A 14,241-nucleotide genomic window follows, 5' to 3' on the forward strand; every position below is an offset into this window, starting at 1 on the left:
TTTAAAAAGTGTTTAAAAAACCAAAGTCTTTTTTCTTTGTTTAAATCAGAATAAAAATCATTATGTAAAAGAGTTTTATCCAATTCAAATTCTTTTTCGATGACATTAATAACATTTTCTGTAACAGCAGAAAACGTAGGAGATGTTGGAGGAGAAGGTTCCTTCTCTTCCTGACTTTGAATATGTTGATTACTAGTGTAGATCGGATGAGGAACACTAGTGGTATAGTCAACAGATCGTATAGAAGTGCTAGGTATATCAGAAGTTGAAAACCTAGGTTGACTTTGAAAAGGAAGATTTATAACAGAGGGTACTTTTGTAAATTTCCTTTCTAATGAAGGAATGCTTGAGCACGAAGCTCTATCAGAAAACCTGGATGAGGTAGATCTTCTGAAAGACAATTTGACTTTACCATCGGAATATTGAGTCACATTTTGCAACTCTGTATTAGGCTCAAGTTGTTTTGGAATCGCTGGTGGAGCGGCTCCTTCAAGGATCCATTCTTCTGGAAGATGGACATCTTTCCATTGAATAGGTTTTGGAATGACAGTGTTGGCTCTAGACAAATCAGTCTGCAAGAGAAGAGTCTCATCTCTTTTTGACTGGAATTTATGTTGTGTACTGAATGCAGTGATCATTGCCTTGTACGAGATTTTAAAAATTAAGGCAACTGGGATGGATCCCTCAATCATATTATAATTATGGGTTTTGATTTGTAAAATCATGCTTTTCAAGATATTTTTGTCTTTAAGTGAAATTGTTATGTTTGGATAACAATCAAATGAAATTGGACCTTTACACAGACTGGATTCGATGCTACTTAGCAAGGAATCATCAAAAGAGATGAATCGCCCATCTCTTAGGACAGCAAGGATAGAAGTGTCCAAGCCTTCTTTGGTTAAGGGTTTTATTCCGACCTGAATAAGACCGATGTGAACATAATTGAAATTCTTTTCTTTTAATTTCTTTAAAGAATGCTCAGAAAACAATTGAATTGTTTCAAAAGGATTTGAAAGGGTTATGTCACGTTCTTCAGTCTTTATAATATAATCATTCTTTAAAAAATCAAGCTTTTTTGTCTTGTAAATCTTTTCTTTAGAAATTTTTGGAAGTTCCCAACAATCAATTGCTTTATCAAAGTTCTCAATAAAGAATTCCTCTGAACTCACAACATGCTTTGAATCACTAGTCTTCCCGGAAGAAGAGCTAGAAAAGGATGATGTTCTACAGTGTATAGGATCCATGAATAGAAACCTATGGTCTATCTATGGTTTTGTCAGAATGGCTACAGGTATGGTTTTACAGCCCTAAACGGATGTCCTTATCCTATGGCGGGACTTACTACCAGTAAGGATTCACCACACAACAAAACTTCAAAATAAAACACAAGTCTTTAAACACAGAAATATAAACTGCTTTACACTATCCTCCCCTTGGCTCTGATACCAGAAGGAAATAGGATCGAAGGATGGATGTGCTTTCGTTAGATCTCAATATTAAAACTTTAAATAAACCAATTAACGGATCGGCTTTTCCAAATTTTTTAAAATAATAAATTACCAGCTTTGATTATGCAATTCTTACCTCAATAGTGTACATGTGTAATATATTGGTAGATATGTATATTTTATAATATCGATAAATTATGTATGTATGTATGTATGTATGTACATACATATGTATGATAGTGTGTAAATATTTGATGTAACTTTTGTTCAATATATATATATTAAATGGGTTATTGGGTAACCCGATTATTTTTCCGTGTCGGGTTTGGGTCTCAATATTTTGACACGATTATTAAATGGGTCGGGTTTGGGTCGACCTAAATTTGACACGACACGAAGCTGACACGACACGAACACGACCCGATGACCCGTTTTGCCAGCTCTACTAATGTGACTGACATCTCTTTAACTCTCCTTACAAATGTCAATCTTTTCGAAAAGTGAAGGTCGTTGTCTCGAGAAAAGTAGAGATCATTGTATCTGCATGCACATCCTTTCCAGGCTTTTTTATGCAAAGGTTAAAAAGCCTGGCGAAGCTGCACTTTGAGCAAAAATTAATGGCTACGCTTTTCTATTTCAGGTAGCCTTTTAAAGTGTTCCTGCACCCAAAGATACATTCCGCAGAAAGCTTCAAAAAGCATTGGACAATTATTATGCTGAGAGTGACTGCAGTAAGACCCATTTTGTATTGCATTCTCAATCTCATCCCTACTCGCACCCTCGGTTGCAAAATCTTAATTTTCTTCAATATTTTTATTTTATTTTTTGAACTGAAACTTTTTGTTGATTTTCCAAGATTTTGTTCACGTCCTCTAATTATCTGATGTAATAAAAATTAGAGACTTTCAATGAGTGGAAGACACATATAGGAAACAATGTTGTATTGTAGGTACATCTAAATTTTTTTCTTTTTTTTTTTAGATAAAAAATTAAATAATTCAAACTCGAATGACTAATTAAGTAAAGAAAATCACTCTCTAAACTCGTGTTGGGGTTCATTTTTTTCATTTGCTTCTACATAATAATATAGTCTAAAATCTCAATGCTTTCATGATAACGTAAAACATTCTCATCACAAATTGAAATGGTAATGTTAAACAAAACTCATATTTACGATACCACATAAATGGGCATGCACGATTTCTTTTTTTTTTTTTTAAAGTACTGTACTCAAATGGTCCATGAACCAGCATGGACTTATGCTTTAAATACGGAAATCAACACATTTAATGAAGGGAAAAATTAAATGAAGCTGATCTTTTGCACTTGTGCTTCCCAACTCCGAGAACTTCCTTACAAGCCCATGTTGGAAAGTTCCCGAACAGATCCTTGACAGTATCTTCGCTGTCTCTGCTGAAATTCCAGCAAAAAGCACTTTACATTAATTTATGCTCAGTTCACAGCTACCCGTCCGTGCCCCACGTGGCTGTTCTTGCACGCACAACGATTAATTAGTCGTAGATAATGCAAAAAGCACTCATCTTGAATCACTCTCTGTGTCAATTTAGCTGGAAAAGTGCGGTCAAGAGGAATCTAGGCATCTAGCTCTTTACATTAAAATGGTTTCTTCATCATTTGAAGCATGTCTTGCTAAAGACCCCCATAATGCTTTGCAAAATTTTTATATAGTTTCTTTACTGCAATATTTTCTCAATTTAGGCGGACATGACATAGTGTTTAGGTGCCAATATCTTGTATTATGATATGCTCTGTCAATGTTGTTTGCTTGTCTATTAGGCATTGGTCTTTGGTGCTTAAAGCTACCTTTAATGCTCTATATATTAACAAAGATTTGCTAAAAGGGTCCATGGAATGAGATCAATGGCGCCGGCAAATTTGGGTTCAATTGATCAAGGATGATCACAGAGTTGCCGCTTACATCTTTATTAGTTGTTTAAGTGCCTGTTTTATTTCTACTATTAAGAGATAACATAATTAATCATGAAAATAGGGTAAAACAGTCATTCAGGGTGTAATATTTTAAAATTAAAATTAAAATCAGACAAAAGTAGTTGGAATAAAAAAAATGAAAAATGGTAATTACACAGAATTAACCCGCTCGTCTTCTTTTAAATTTTGAGTCCAAACTACTTAGAAATATTATAAGATCCTCTAAGAAGGGGGTAACATAACAAATAAATAAATAAAATTATTAACTTCATATATTATCTCTTAACGAGCGGGATCAAACATGTAATTAAAAATCTAGTAGGAAGTAAGTAGTAAATATAACATATATAATAAAACATACATTATTTCTTAGAAAAATAGTCCAAACAATAAAAAATATAATTTCAAAAGAATTTGAGATTGCCGATCCAGGCCCAAATATTCTGATTGCGCTGTTGCATAACTATTTAGATAAAGTTCTAACAAATTTTTAATTGTAATATGAGAGTATATTATGATATAATATTTAACAGAACTCGATGATATATATTTTTTTGGGTTGCTTGAAATGTAATTATTTTCAAATAAATTGCTAAATTTTTCATGGAATTTTTTTTTATTCAAAAATGCTTTCGTGAAAATATTGTAAAATACATCTTAATATTTTGTATTAATAACTTTCATAATAGTTCCTACCTCCTTTTATTATTGACATCGAAACTTTTACTGAAAAAATTATTATAACAACAAAATAACTGCTTTTAATATTACGTAAAAGTCAAAAAGTAAAATAGTAAAATAAAATATACAATGAGAAAGTGACAATCTCGTTATTGATAAATCTTTAAACACCATGGAATGAGAAGGAATTAAATAAATCAAGACCCATTTCTCTCATCTGTGAAACCAACTCATAAGCATCCTTGAAATCGAAAAATTTGACAAACATTATGGCCACCAATTGTGTGGCCTAAAGTGCAACACCTTTTTCCTTCCAATTAAAAATTATTTTTCAAATATCAATTATCAAAATAATAGCCAATAGTAGCGAAATATTTTCTTTAGGATATGCTATGACAATGACTTTTCATTATTATATGATCCAACAAATGCAGCTTTAATTGAAAATAAGGCCACGCTAGTATACATTTCTCCATAGTCTAAGATTATTTATTTCATATCTTGACAATTTTGTTTATTTTCCTTTTTAGAATTTGACCTATTCAGGCTCCATTTGATATAATTATTCTAATTGAATTTATTTAATTACAACTTTTGTTAATAAAATTTTTACAAGTAGAGTTTTTATAAATTTTTTTTAGTTATTTTGTTGTTAATGAGAGGTTTTATTAAAAATTATAAAATTAATTTAATTAGTAAATTTTTTTAAAATTATGTTATAAAAAATAAGATTACCAAATAAATAAATAATATTTCAGATATTTAAATATTTTTAAAAAATTCAATTTCTACTCTCAAGAGTTTAATATTCAAGCTGTTGCTAGTAAAAATAAAAAATTTATTTAATTTAAAAAAACTCTCTTTAAAAAAAATTTATATAATTAAATAAATATTTATAACTATTAACTAAAACGCAGCGTTTGCCACCAATTTTATTCGGCGACCAACCGCGGATCATTTGATTTCTTACGTCTCCCCATAATAATCGCAACTTGTGATTATCCACGTGTTCGAGGGCCGTCGTTACAGCGGGGTTGACGCGCCAAATGGTAGAGTGAGTTTTTGCCGTTTGATTAAAAGGAATAGTTGCATTCGCATCCCTAAAGTTCTGTAAATAAAAATTAATGACATAGTTTGTAATTTTTTATTATTTAGGTCCCAACCGTCATAATTCATCAATATAACCACGCTCTTTTGAAATCAGCTCATTCAATAACTGATTTATTTATTTTTTTTTTAAGCTATTTTAACTTAAATTTACTTTTAACCTTATATTTTAGATTTAATTACTCATTGATAAATTTTTGAGATAAATTTTCAATTAAATAGATATGAAACTCATCTTTAATGTTTTAAATTTTCAAGTTATGACTCTAGACTATCAATTGTGATATCACGAATTTTTTTTTTATGGAATATAGCAACTAGATCAACGTAAAATAATTTTTAAATTGCATAATTTATTGTGATGTTACTGAAGATTGGGACCCAAAAGATATTTTTTTTGAGAAGGACCCAAATGATATTTTAAAAGGATAGAATGATAAAATAATGAAAAATGAGAGAGAAGGAGAGAGAAACCTTGGATCCAAGGAGTTTTCCTTTTTAAAATTTCACTAACTTTCTCGGTATCCAAACACGATGACCCATTCACACACTTATATTTTGCTGGCTCATTTTCTCACTCTTTGCTAAAGCCTTTCTACTCAAGCTTGCTAGAAAGTGAGTGAAAGTTTTTTAAAAGACATACACTTTACCACTGCTAGCCAATGGGAGCTCGCTGCTCCAAGTTGTCTCTCTGTTGGTGGCCGTCAAATCTCAAGTCAAACCTCCACGAGTCGTCCGATCTCGGTCAGTGAAAAAAATATGCTTTCCGTCACTTTTCCGAGAAAAATCTGTTATTTTCCCCAGAAAATTGTAAAAGTGGCTTTTTTTTTTCTTTTTGTGTGTTTGTTAGAGAATGGGAGCGCAGACGCGTTGCCGGGGTTCAGAGAGTTTAATTTGGACCAATTAAGAGCTGCCACGTCAGGGTTCTGCACGGACAACATAGTATCGGAGCACGGGGAGAAAGCGCCCAATGTGGTTTATAAAGGGAGGCTTGTCGATGAAGATCGGTGGATCGCTGTTAAACGCTTCAATAGATCGGCGTGGCCCGATTCCAGACAGTTCCTTGTTTGTGCTTTAGTTCTTTTACACAATTAGTTAACTAACTGCATTTTTTTTTTTAGTTACTGAACTATTTTGATTTAAGTCGTTTCTTTAATTGATTTAATCTTAGGCCGTGTTTGGTTAGCTTCTTTTCAAAAGAAAACGCTTTGGAAGCAGAAAAACAAAACTTTTTACTTACTGAAACCTTATAGGATAAGTTTTTATATAGTGTCTTTTGCGTTCTGTAGGAGGAGGCAAGAGCGGTGGGGCAGTTAAGGAGTGAGAGGTTGGTGAATTTGATAGGGTGTTGCTGTGAAGGCGAGGAGAGATTGCTTGTGGCTGAGTTTATGCCAAATGAGACTCTCTCTAAACATCTTTTCCATTGTAATTAATCTTCGCCCTTTTTTTTTAATTTCCGCAGCATTCTAGTTTATTTATTTGCTTGCTTGGTTGTTGAGTCAATTTCAGTACAGAATTTTCTGGGTAAGTGTCTGTGTGTTAAAGTCTGTTTGAAAGCTCCTGCTGAGGAAGCCTAAGAAAAAGAAAATGGAATTCTGAGTGTCAGTTTTGGATTTGAGTTTGAAGTCAAAAACTTATGTCAGTTGGATAACGCAGTCAATTTCTTACATATTTTTATAATGTTTTGGCTTTTTTGGGTGATTCTGTACTTAAATGTTGAAATGGTTCAGGGGAAAACCAACCCATGAAATGGGCAATGAGGGTGAGAGTGGCTCTGTATCTCGCACAAGCTCTGGATTATTGCAGCAGTAAAGGGAGGGCATTATATCACGACCTTAATACTTATAGGATTTTATTTGATCAGGTACTTCGGCCTTTGGCATCCTTCTTGCTTGCTTCACTTTTCAAAAAGTTGCTGTCTTTTTTAGGCTGGTGCTTATGGCGTGTTGGTACTTGACAGGATGGTAATCCCAGGCTCTCCTGCTTTGGCCTTATGAAGAATAGTAGAGATGGCAAGAGCTATAGTACAAACTTGGCTTTCACTCCCCCAGAATACTTGAGAACAGGTAATAGCTACTGCTTAACTGCATTTTATGCTTTCAAAATTCTCATGCACAAGCTACCGGTTCTTTAATCGAGCTAATGTTGATATCACCACGTGGCAGGAAGGGTTATCCCAGAAAGTGTTGTTTACAGCTTTGGCACCCTGTTGCTTGATCTTCTCAGTGGCAAACACATACCCCCAAGTCATGTAAATGCTTCTTCTTTGTATTGTGCTTCATTTCTAAATGTACTTGAAACAGCTATTGCACGAATGTTGCCTGTTTAGTGCATATTCTGGGGAACTGTTTGGCCGAAGTTCTTGATGTTTGGATGGTTATAGTAACTGGTTGCTCTCATCTGTCATTTTAGAAGATTCTGAGCTAAAGTCTTCTTCATTATTCTTTGGCAGGCTCTTGACCTCATACGTGGGAAAAATTTTCTGATGTTGATGGACTCATGTTTGGAGGGTCATTTCTCAAATGATGATGGAACTGAACTAGTTCGGTTAGCTTCACGTTGTTTACAGTATGAACCCCGTGAAAGGCCAAATGCAAAGTCTCTTGTAGCTTCTCTCACTCCTCTTCAGAAGGAAGCTGAGGTAAGCCATCTTTCTTCTCTCCCCATGACTGCAACCGTCCTTGTTTTCAGTCAACATCTTGGAGGTGGGGCCATAACAATTAAGATTTTTTGCATTGTATAGAGAATGTGCATATCATTGTGCTTGCACTAACACTACCTTGTGAAGCTGTTGAAATAATTGTGAACTTTGATTGTCAATTACTAGTTTAGTGAATGTTAGAGTTTGTACAGTATGAGAACCCTTTTGGTTATTAAACCTAAAAACGACCAATTTTCATGCATCACTTAGCTAGTATAAAGTTTGATAGCTGATTTTTGCTGTTTTAAGGCTGTTGTATCTTAGTTGACCACACTGGAGATATTAATCATCTCTTCGTTGGTATTTTATAGGTTCCATCGTACACTTTGATGGGTATTCCGCATGGAACTGCATCCACCAAGCAAACGATTACACTTACTCCTCTGGGTGAAGCTTGTTCAAGACTTGACCTTACCGCAATTCATGAAATATTGGAGAAGGTTGGATACAAGGATGATGAGGGAATTGCAAATGAGGTCAGTAATTTCCAATTCTTCTTTTATTGTAAAGTGTTTCCACCTTACAAAACTTAAGGACAGCAAAGAATAATTTTGATTTCTTGATTCAGTATCGACAGAATGGTTTCATGGAACCTTTACGATGCCTTTTGTACATTTGTTTCACTCTAAATCTCTTTGGAAATCATTTGCATTGCAGCTTTCTTTCCAAATGTGGACAGATCAAATACAGGAGACATTGAATTCCAAGAAGCGTGGAGATGCTGCTTTTCGAGCTAAAGACTTCCCCACTGCTATTGAATGTTACACGCATGTAAGTCATCTGTTTAACAAATGCTTAATCAAAATGCGCTACATCATTTATTTCTGCAATTCCACAAAAATTATTTAAGCAGTGAAAGCTTTACCAGGTTAATCATAACTCATTAGTGTGATGGATTATCACTGGTTCTACCTTTTACTGACACTTGTTCAATCCTGTTTATCTGCGAAGTTCATTGATGGTGGGACCATGGTATCACCGACAGTGTTTGCTAGACGATGCTTATGTTACTTGCTGAGTGACATGCCTCAAGAAGCTCTTGGAGACGCAATGCAAGCTCAAGTCATATCTCCAGACTGGCCCACTGCCTTCTACCTTCAAGCTGCTGCCCTTTTCGGCCTTGGCATGAACAATGATGCTCAGGAAACTCTCAAAGATGGCACAAACTTGGAAGCCAAAAAACATAGAAACTGAAAAGTATACAGATTTCCTCTTTTTTTTTTTTTTTCCCTCTTCCTTTTGGCATTTTATTTAAATATTCATTGTATCTACCTTTCTTTTACCACTTTGGCAATTGGGTTTCTACAGCATCACAGGATTAGTTGTAATATTTATATGTTGATGATGTTGGTTATGCTTCTACTTTTATCATCACAAACCAGACCCAAAGAATCTCATTCTCTTTTCCTTGAATCCTCTTCTATACTTAAGAATTTATGGTTTTTCAAGTGTAGTATCCGCAAATTTCCTGATGAATCAGGATTAAAATTTTGAACCGCTTTTAAGTTCATCTTTTTATTGTATGCTGAAACTATTGAAGTGGCAAATTTTTGGCCTCTTGCACCAAACTTGCAGTTGGAAGGTTACGTTAGAGATATAAAGGCGTAACAAGCTGAACAACGATAACTCGTTACCAAACTTTAGGAAGTGAAATTTTGCTTTTCGATTAACGAAAGCTAAAATTAAAACCACGTTTCCACTTCTCGGCACTTAGCACAATTTTCAAAATTGAAACATTTTATCCGATGAGAAACTGAAATAAATTATTTTCCGATGTGTTTTGCATAATGCACACGACCAACCCTCAGAAGTACCACAAATCTTGATAAACTTGATTCCTTTGTTTAGATCAGAAGACTAGAAATTATCGATACAAGATGCATAGAAACAATCCCAAGATCAACATCAGTCTCCACTTTCGACTAACAGCAGGCCTGGTATGCTGAGTTCAAACAAACTTCAAACTGGAGAATCCCTAAATTTTACATGGGAGGCCGGCCACCGGCACTGAGCAGCTGGCCAATCATACTATTAACCTGAAATAATAAAAAGCGTGAGATTAAAACCACATTATCAAAATCATTTATTAAACTGATAACAAGGACACGACGATATTATCTTACAAAAGAGATCCGCCCATGCACAACATTACTCCACCCAATATAGGAGCATATACATAGGAGAAACAAGATCATGCTGAGAACTTAAACATAAATGCATCTTTCCAACCATTAACACAACTCATCTGAAGTTGATGCTCAATATAGTTAAAATACATTTACAAATATTATACAAGTTGTTGACAAATGTTTTCATCAACTATTTTAGAAAAACAAAATATTTCTCCTAAGAAAAAGAACCAAGTATTCTGAGAATCATAAAATCCTTTTATATTTTCAAGAAGTACTTGAATATTGAATCTGTAAAAATGTACACCAAAATTACCTGCCAATACTTTGAAACACAACGATCAATGCAACTATTTTCACCCATATTTAGCTCGGATTCTTTGTACCTGACATTAGTTACGTTCAGAAACTTAGCAATTATTTCATACTGGATCATACAAAAACCAGAAAAATGACAAGAAAGAAACTTATACTATTACCTTTTGTCGACACACTTATTAAAACATGTCTGGGCGAGCCTGAACCAGAACAATATAAAAGGAATTATTTAGGAGAAATGGAGAAGGAAAACATCATGTCCAAACGAAGTTAGGAGACTGAAATCTCCGATCTAAATGAATTTCAATTTCAAAGCACTAGTTTCATTCACCAAACAAAAATTAGAGTTTTGGCATCTCATAGCAATAAAATTTGCAAAAAAGTTAAAAAAATGATGCATTTACCGACCTGTTAAACAATTCTACCCTGTACTCCATTTCTGTTTCCGCCATACCAAATGCCTGCATAAAAGACAAGATCAAAATCATCCCATGATGACTAGGCCAATATATAAAGGGGGAATTATCATTTGTATACCTTATATTTACTCTGTTATAAAAAATATTACTATACTTTAAGAGTATATCAATCGTCCACCCTAAATTGACAAAAGGTATCTGTCAACCACTAAACCGTTAGCTACCGTTTGAAAACTAACGGAATTATAACAAATTGACAATTTTACCCTTGAAACTTCAATTAAAGTAAAAGAAAATTATCATTTGTATACTCTTAAATTCTCTTATTATCACTTATATACCCTTAAATTATCACTTGTATCATATAAAAAAACCAAATTACTCCTCTGACGTCATCATATTTAAACAGTGGACGGCAGATACATTTTATCAATTTAAGATGAACAATTGATATACCCTAAAAGTGTTATAGTAAGATTGATAACTGAATAAACTAAGGTATACGAGTGATAATTTCCTTGTATAAAATCATATGTTTGCTGTCACAATTCATAAAAGTAAAAGAAATGTCAAAGGAAATCCGTTGTTCAACCACTCATAAAAGAAAAATTCCGGCAAGACACTCTATATCATTGCTCTACTATATATAAATGTCATCAAATCACATAATGTAAACTTAAAACCAATTCAAAAAGGTTATGTCAAGACTAGACTCACTTATTTTTCTTAAGTTTGAATTACATAAATTGTTACAATCACTTTAGTTTTGTTTGGAATTAACTTTACAAAGAAAAAGAAAATTAAGAGTAATGACGATCAATCTGTTCCCTAGGACTCAAGCGTTAATCTAAGTAGTAGCTTTGCACGTGCCCCAATCAACTAATACTTGCTTGCAACATAAATTCCAACACATTGGATTATTGGAAAATTCCAACACATTGGATTATTGGAACAAGATAAAAGGAACTTCAAAATTAGAACTAATCACTCGTCAGACTTTAATACCCACATTACTTCAAATTCGTTTACGTAGTACCATAATCAACATAAAAAAAAAAAGGAAAATGGAACAAGATAAAAGCACCCACTTGTTCTTTATCGACACCCATTGGATTATTGGCAGCCATTACAACCTGAATACAGACTCACATTAATTCACCCAAAATAAAATCATTGTAAAAATTGAAAACGAAGCCACTGATATTAAAAAAAACAAATCTTTAGCTTAGAAACACTTACTTTTGAGAAATTAACTATTGGGGTACCGTCAATTAGGTTCGTAAATCGGATCACAAGATGAAGCAGAGAGAAAATCCCTAGTTTTAGTTTCAATATATACGAGATATTAGGGTTCTAGCGGAGGGCGCGTGAGGTGAAAAGAATAATATGCCACCTGGCATTATAACTTCAATTTACTCTCCAACCCTCAACTCTGGAGGAGTGAAGTGTAATTTTACGCGAACAAAGTCTTTGCATGTCACGCGTCTTGTAGCAGCGTACAAACAAAAACACTTGCACGAAACTCTTGTAAGAATTTTGTCGAGGGGCAGTTCAACTTAACTCGAACTTGAGCAGGTAATGAATCAATCATCTTTCCTCGTTTCTCTTGCATAAAACACAAAGACTTTAGCAAAAAGCACTTGTTAGGGTTTTATTTGTCTTGTTTTCAATATTATTGTTATTAATTCTTTTTTATTAAAAAAATTAAATCATTTCGCTTAATTTCAGTCGAACAAGAAATAATTAGTTTTCTTTTTCTTTTGAAAAAGAAATTGCTCTTTTCTGCAAAAAGAAAGAAAATTAAGCTTAACCCATATGCTCTTTTTAAGAGAACTAGTTAGGAATTTTTGGGACTGGGGTTTTAAGCAAAAATTGACTTTTGAATTCAGAAATATGGAAAGGCATAATTTTCTCATATCATGGTGCTGGGTTATCTATTTGGTTTGCAGAACTATTGTTAATCAATGGAGCACGGCGCATTTGGGGATCAAAGTAATGCAACTTTTTCTTTGACAGAAGAAGATCATACTCTGGCAAATGCTGTCAGATTCACCTTAAATCAAGAGTTAGTATAATATTGTTTTTTCAAAACACTTTCCTGTTGATACTGTTTGGTTTTTCGTTTTCATAATTGGACTTGGCCTAGTATATAGCTCGTGTATGTGCTTAGCTAATTTCTGTTTATTCTTTTCTGATATATTTTATGGTGTATTTAGTTTGTTTACATTTTGACGAAGATGGATTATGAAAAACCAAGACTTTAACTGAAATTTTGTGATTTTTCTATGGATATCTCATTAATTTGCTATTTAGTATATATTTTGCTAGTAGAAAAACCTTAGGAAGTTATTGCTGCTGCTGCTGAGGTGATGTTGACAGAAAATTGAGTGATCTTTATGTGAAAATTTGGTCCATACGCCAACATACTAATATTTTTGCAGTCCAAGGGTAACTTTCTGTGGATACAGCATTCCTCATCCTTCAGATGCTCGAGTCAATATCAGAGTCCAGACAACAGGTATTATGTACCCATCACACACACTGCGTATAGGAACATCTATACCTGTTGTGTAGAAGGTTCTTCTTTAAATTCGGCCATGAAGTCACCCTAATTTTTTGAGATTGTACCATCTAAATGTCAAGTTTATGCTGCTGTTTAATGTTATCACAATCTTCTCAGCATGTTAGTCCATTTTGTAATGCAGTTGGGTGTATAATAAATTTGTATGCACTTTTGTTTGAGGGTCTTTATCCATGAATTGGAAGCATATTGCTATGCAGTGCCAATTGCTTACCAGGAACTTTGATTTAATGCTTCTAGCAAGAACTATCTAACTATTTTTTCATTTTCTGCTTTAATGTTATTTTATAGTTTGTCTTATTGTATGTAAATTTTAATCAATGTACTCATTTTCTTTCTAAGACTCTTGATAGTTAGTTTTAGACCTTGGTGGGTTCATTTTTAAGACAATTTATCTCCAGCTTATCATAGTTTCACAATTTATCTATTTATGAATTTTGAGGATCTTCAACTTGATAAACTTCTGTTTCTTGCCTGGAATTTTGCAGGTGATCCAGCGAGAGAGGTGTTGAAAGATTCGTGCCAAGAGCTGATGCTGATGTGTCGTCACGTGAGGAGCACTTTTGCCAAGGCCGTTGATGATTTCAGGACAAGTGAGAAAGTACAGGCTATGAAAATTGATTCAAAAGAGTGATTGAGATTGATACCCCCTCATCTAGACAGAATTTGCTTATCAATGTAACTGAACACATTCAGTACCTTATATTATTTGAGTCAATTCAAAGGGGCTCTCATTATATCCTTGGGCTGCTTTCTTCTTGTTTGCCAACATGCTGTTTCATTGTCCATTATGTGTTAGAATCAATGTGAATCTTCAAATTAATCATTGAAACATTTTTGGAAGTTATGTCACAGCCGCTGACGGTAGCATAGGCACCGGGTAAGCCTGGGCAACTCTTATCAGATG

General features: G+C 33.8%; 3 protein-coding genes across 3 annotated transcripts; 2 read left to right on the plus strand and 1 right to left on the minus strand.

Annotated features, from left to right (window-relative positions):
* Positions 1–5,658: 5,658 nt before the first annotated feature.
* Positions 5,659–9,337, plus strand: LOC18034030 (probable serine/threonine-protein kinase BSK3). The gene is made up of 10 exons (XM_006424912.2): positions 5,659–5,930; positions 6,037–6,251; positions 6,476–6,611; positions 6,917–7,050; positions 7,147–7,252; positions 7,352–7,437; positions 7,639–7,827; positions 8,199–8,363; positions 8,545–8,658; positions 8,839–9,337. The coding sequence occupies exons 1-10, from the start codon at positions 5,849–5,851 to the stop codon at positions 9,079–9,081; spliced, it is 1,470 nt and encodes a 489-aa protein (XP_006424975.1). The 5' UTR covers positions 5,659–5,848; the 3' UTR covers positions 9,082–9,337.
* A 278-nt stretch (positions 9,338–9,615) lies between these two features.
* On the minus strand, positions 9,616–12,131 carry LOC18035503 (mitochondrial import inner membrane translocase subunit TIM10). The gene is made up of 6 exons (XM_006424915.2): positions 11,993–12,131; positions 11,842–11,886; positions 10,743–10,795; positions 10,496–10,534; positions 10,333–10,402; positions 9,616–9,923 (listed from the first exon to the last, which is right to left on the minus strand). Exons 2-6 carry the CDS (start codon positions 11,878–11,880, stop codon positions 9,870–9,872), a joined length of 255 nt encoding a protein of 84 aa, XP_006424978.1. The 5' UTR covers positions 11,881–11,886; positions 11,993–12,131; the 3' UTR covers positions 9,616–9,869.
* Positions 12,132–12,248: 117 nt separating this feature from the next.
* Positions 12,249–14,103, plus strand: LOC18034789 (DNA-directed RNA polymerases I and III subunit RPAC2). The gene is made up of 4 exons (XM_006424917.2): positions 12,249–12,328; positions 12,703–12,818; positions 13,195–13,271; positions 13,823–14,103. The coding sequence occupies exons 2-4, from the start codon at positions 12,718–12,720 to the stop codon at positions 13,966–13,968; spliced, it is 324 nt and encodes a 107-aa protein (XP_006424980.1). The 5' UTR covers positions 12,249–12,328; positions 12,703–12,717; the 3' UTR covers positions 13,969–14,103.
* The last annotated feature ends 138 nt before the right edge of the window (positions 14,104–14,241 follow it).

Source organism: Citrus clementina, unplaced genomic scaffold, assembly GCF_000493195.1.
Source record: "Citrus clementina cultivar Clemenules unplaced genomic scaffold, Citrus_clementina_v1.0 scaffold_8, whole genome shotgun sequence".
Lineage (NCBI taxonomy): Eukaryota > Viridiplantae > Streptophyta > Magnoliopsida > Sapindales > Rutaceae > Citrus > Citrus x clementina.

Bases quoted from the DNA above. Each gene is read 5' to 3' on its own strand.
- LOC18034030 (XM_006424912.2), top strand. From the start codon at position 5,849: ATGGGAGCTCGCTGCTCCAAGTTGTCTCTCTGTTGGTGGCCGTCAAAT. The intron at 8,364-8,544 runs GTCAGTAATTTC...TTTGCATTGCAG, and splicing joins ATGAGGGAATTGCAAATGAG to CTTTCTTTCCAAATGTGGAC. The intron at 8,659-8,838 runs GTAAGTCATCTG...TTATCTGCGAAG, and splicing joins CTATTGAATGTTACACGCAT to TTCATTGATGGTGGGACCAT.
- LOC18035503 (XM_006424915.2), bottom strand. From the start codon at position 11,880: ATGGCTGCCAATAATCCAATGGGTGTCGATAAAGAACAA. The intron at 10,535-10,742 runs GTCGGTAAATGC...GTTCTGGTTCAG, and splicing joins AGGGTAGAATTGTTTAACAG to GCTCGCCCAGACATGTTTTA. The intron at 9,924-10,332 runs GTAATTTTGGTG...TTATTATTTCAG, and splicing joins GTGTTTCAAAGTATTGGCAG to GTTAATAGTATGATTGGCCA.
- LOC18034789 (XM_006424917.2), top strand. From the start codon at position 12,718: ATGGAGCACGGCGCATTTGGGGATCAAAGTAATGCAACTTTTTCTTTG. The intron at 12,819-13,194 runs GTTAGTATAATA...ATATTTTTGCAG, and splicing joins AGATTCACCTTAAATCAAGA to TCCAAGGGTAACTTTCTGTG. The intron at 13,272-13,822 runs GTATTATGTACC...GGAATTTTGCAG, and splicing joins TATCAGAGTCCAGACAACAG to GTGATCCAGCGAGAGAGGTG.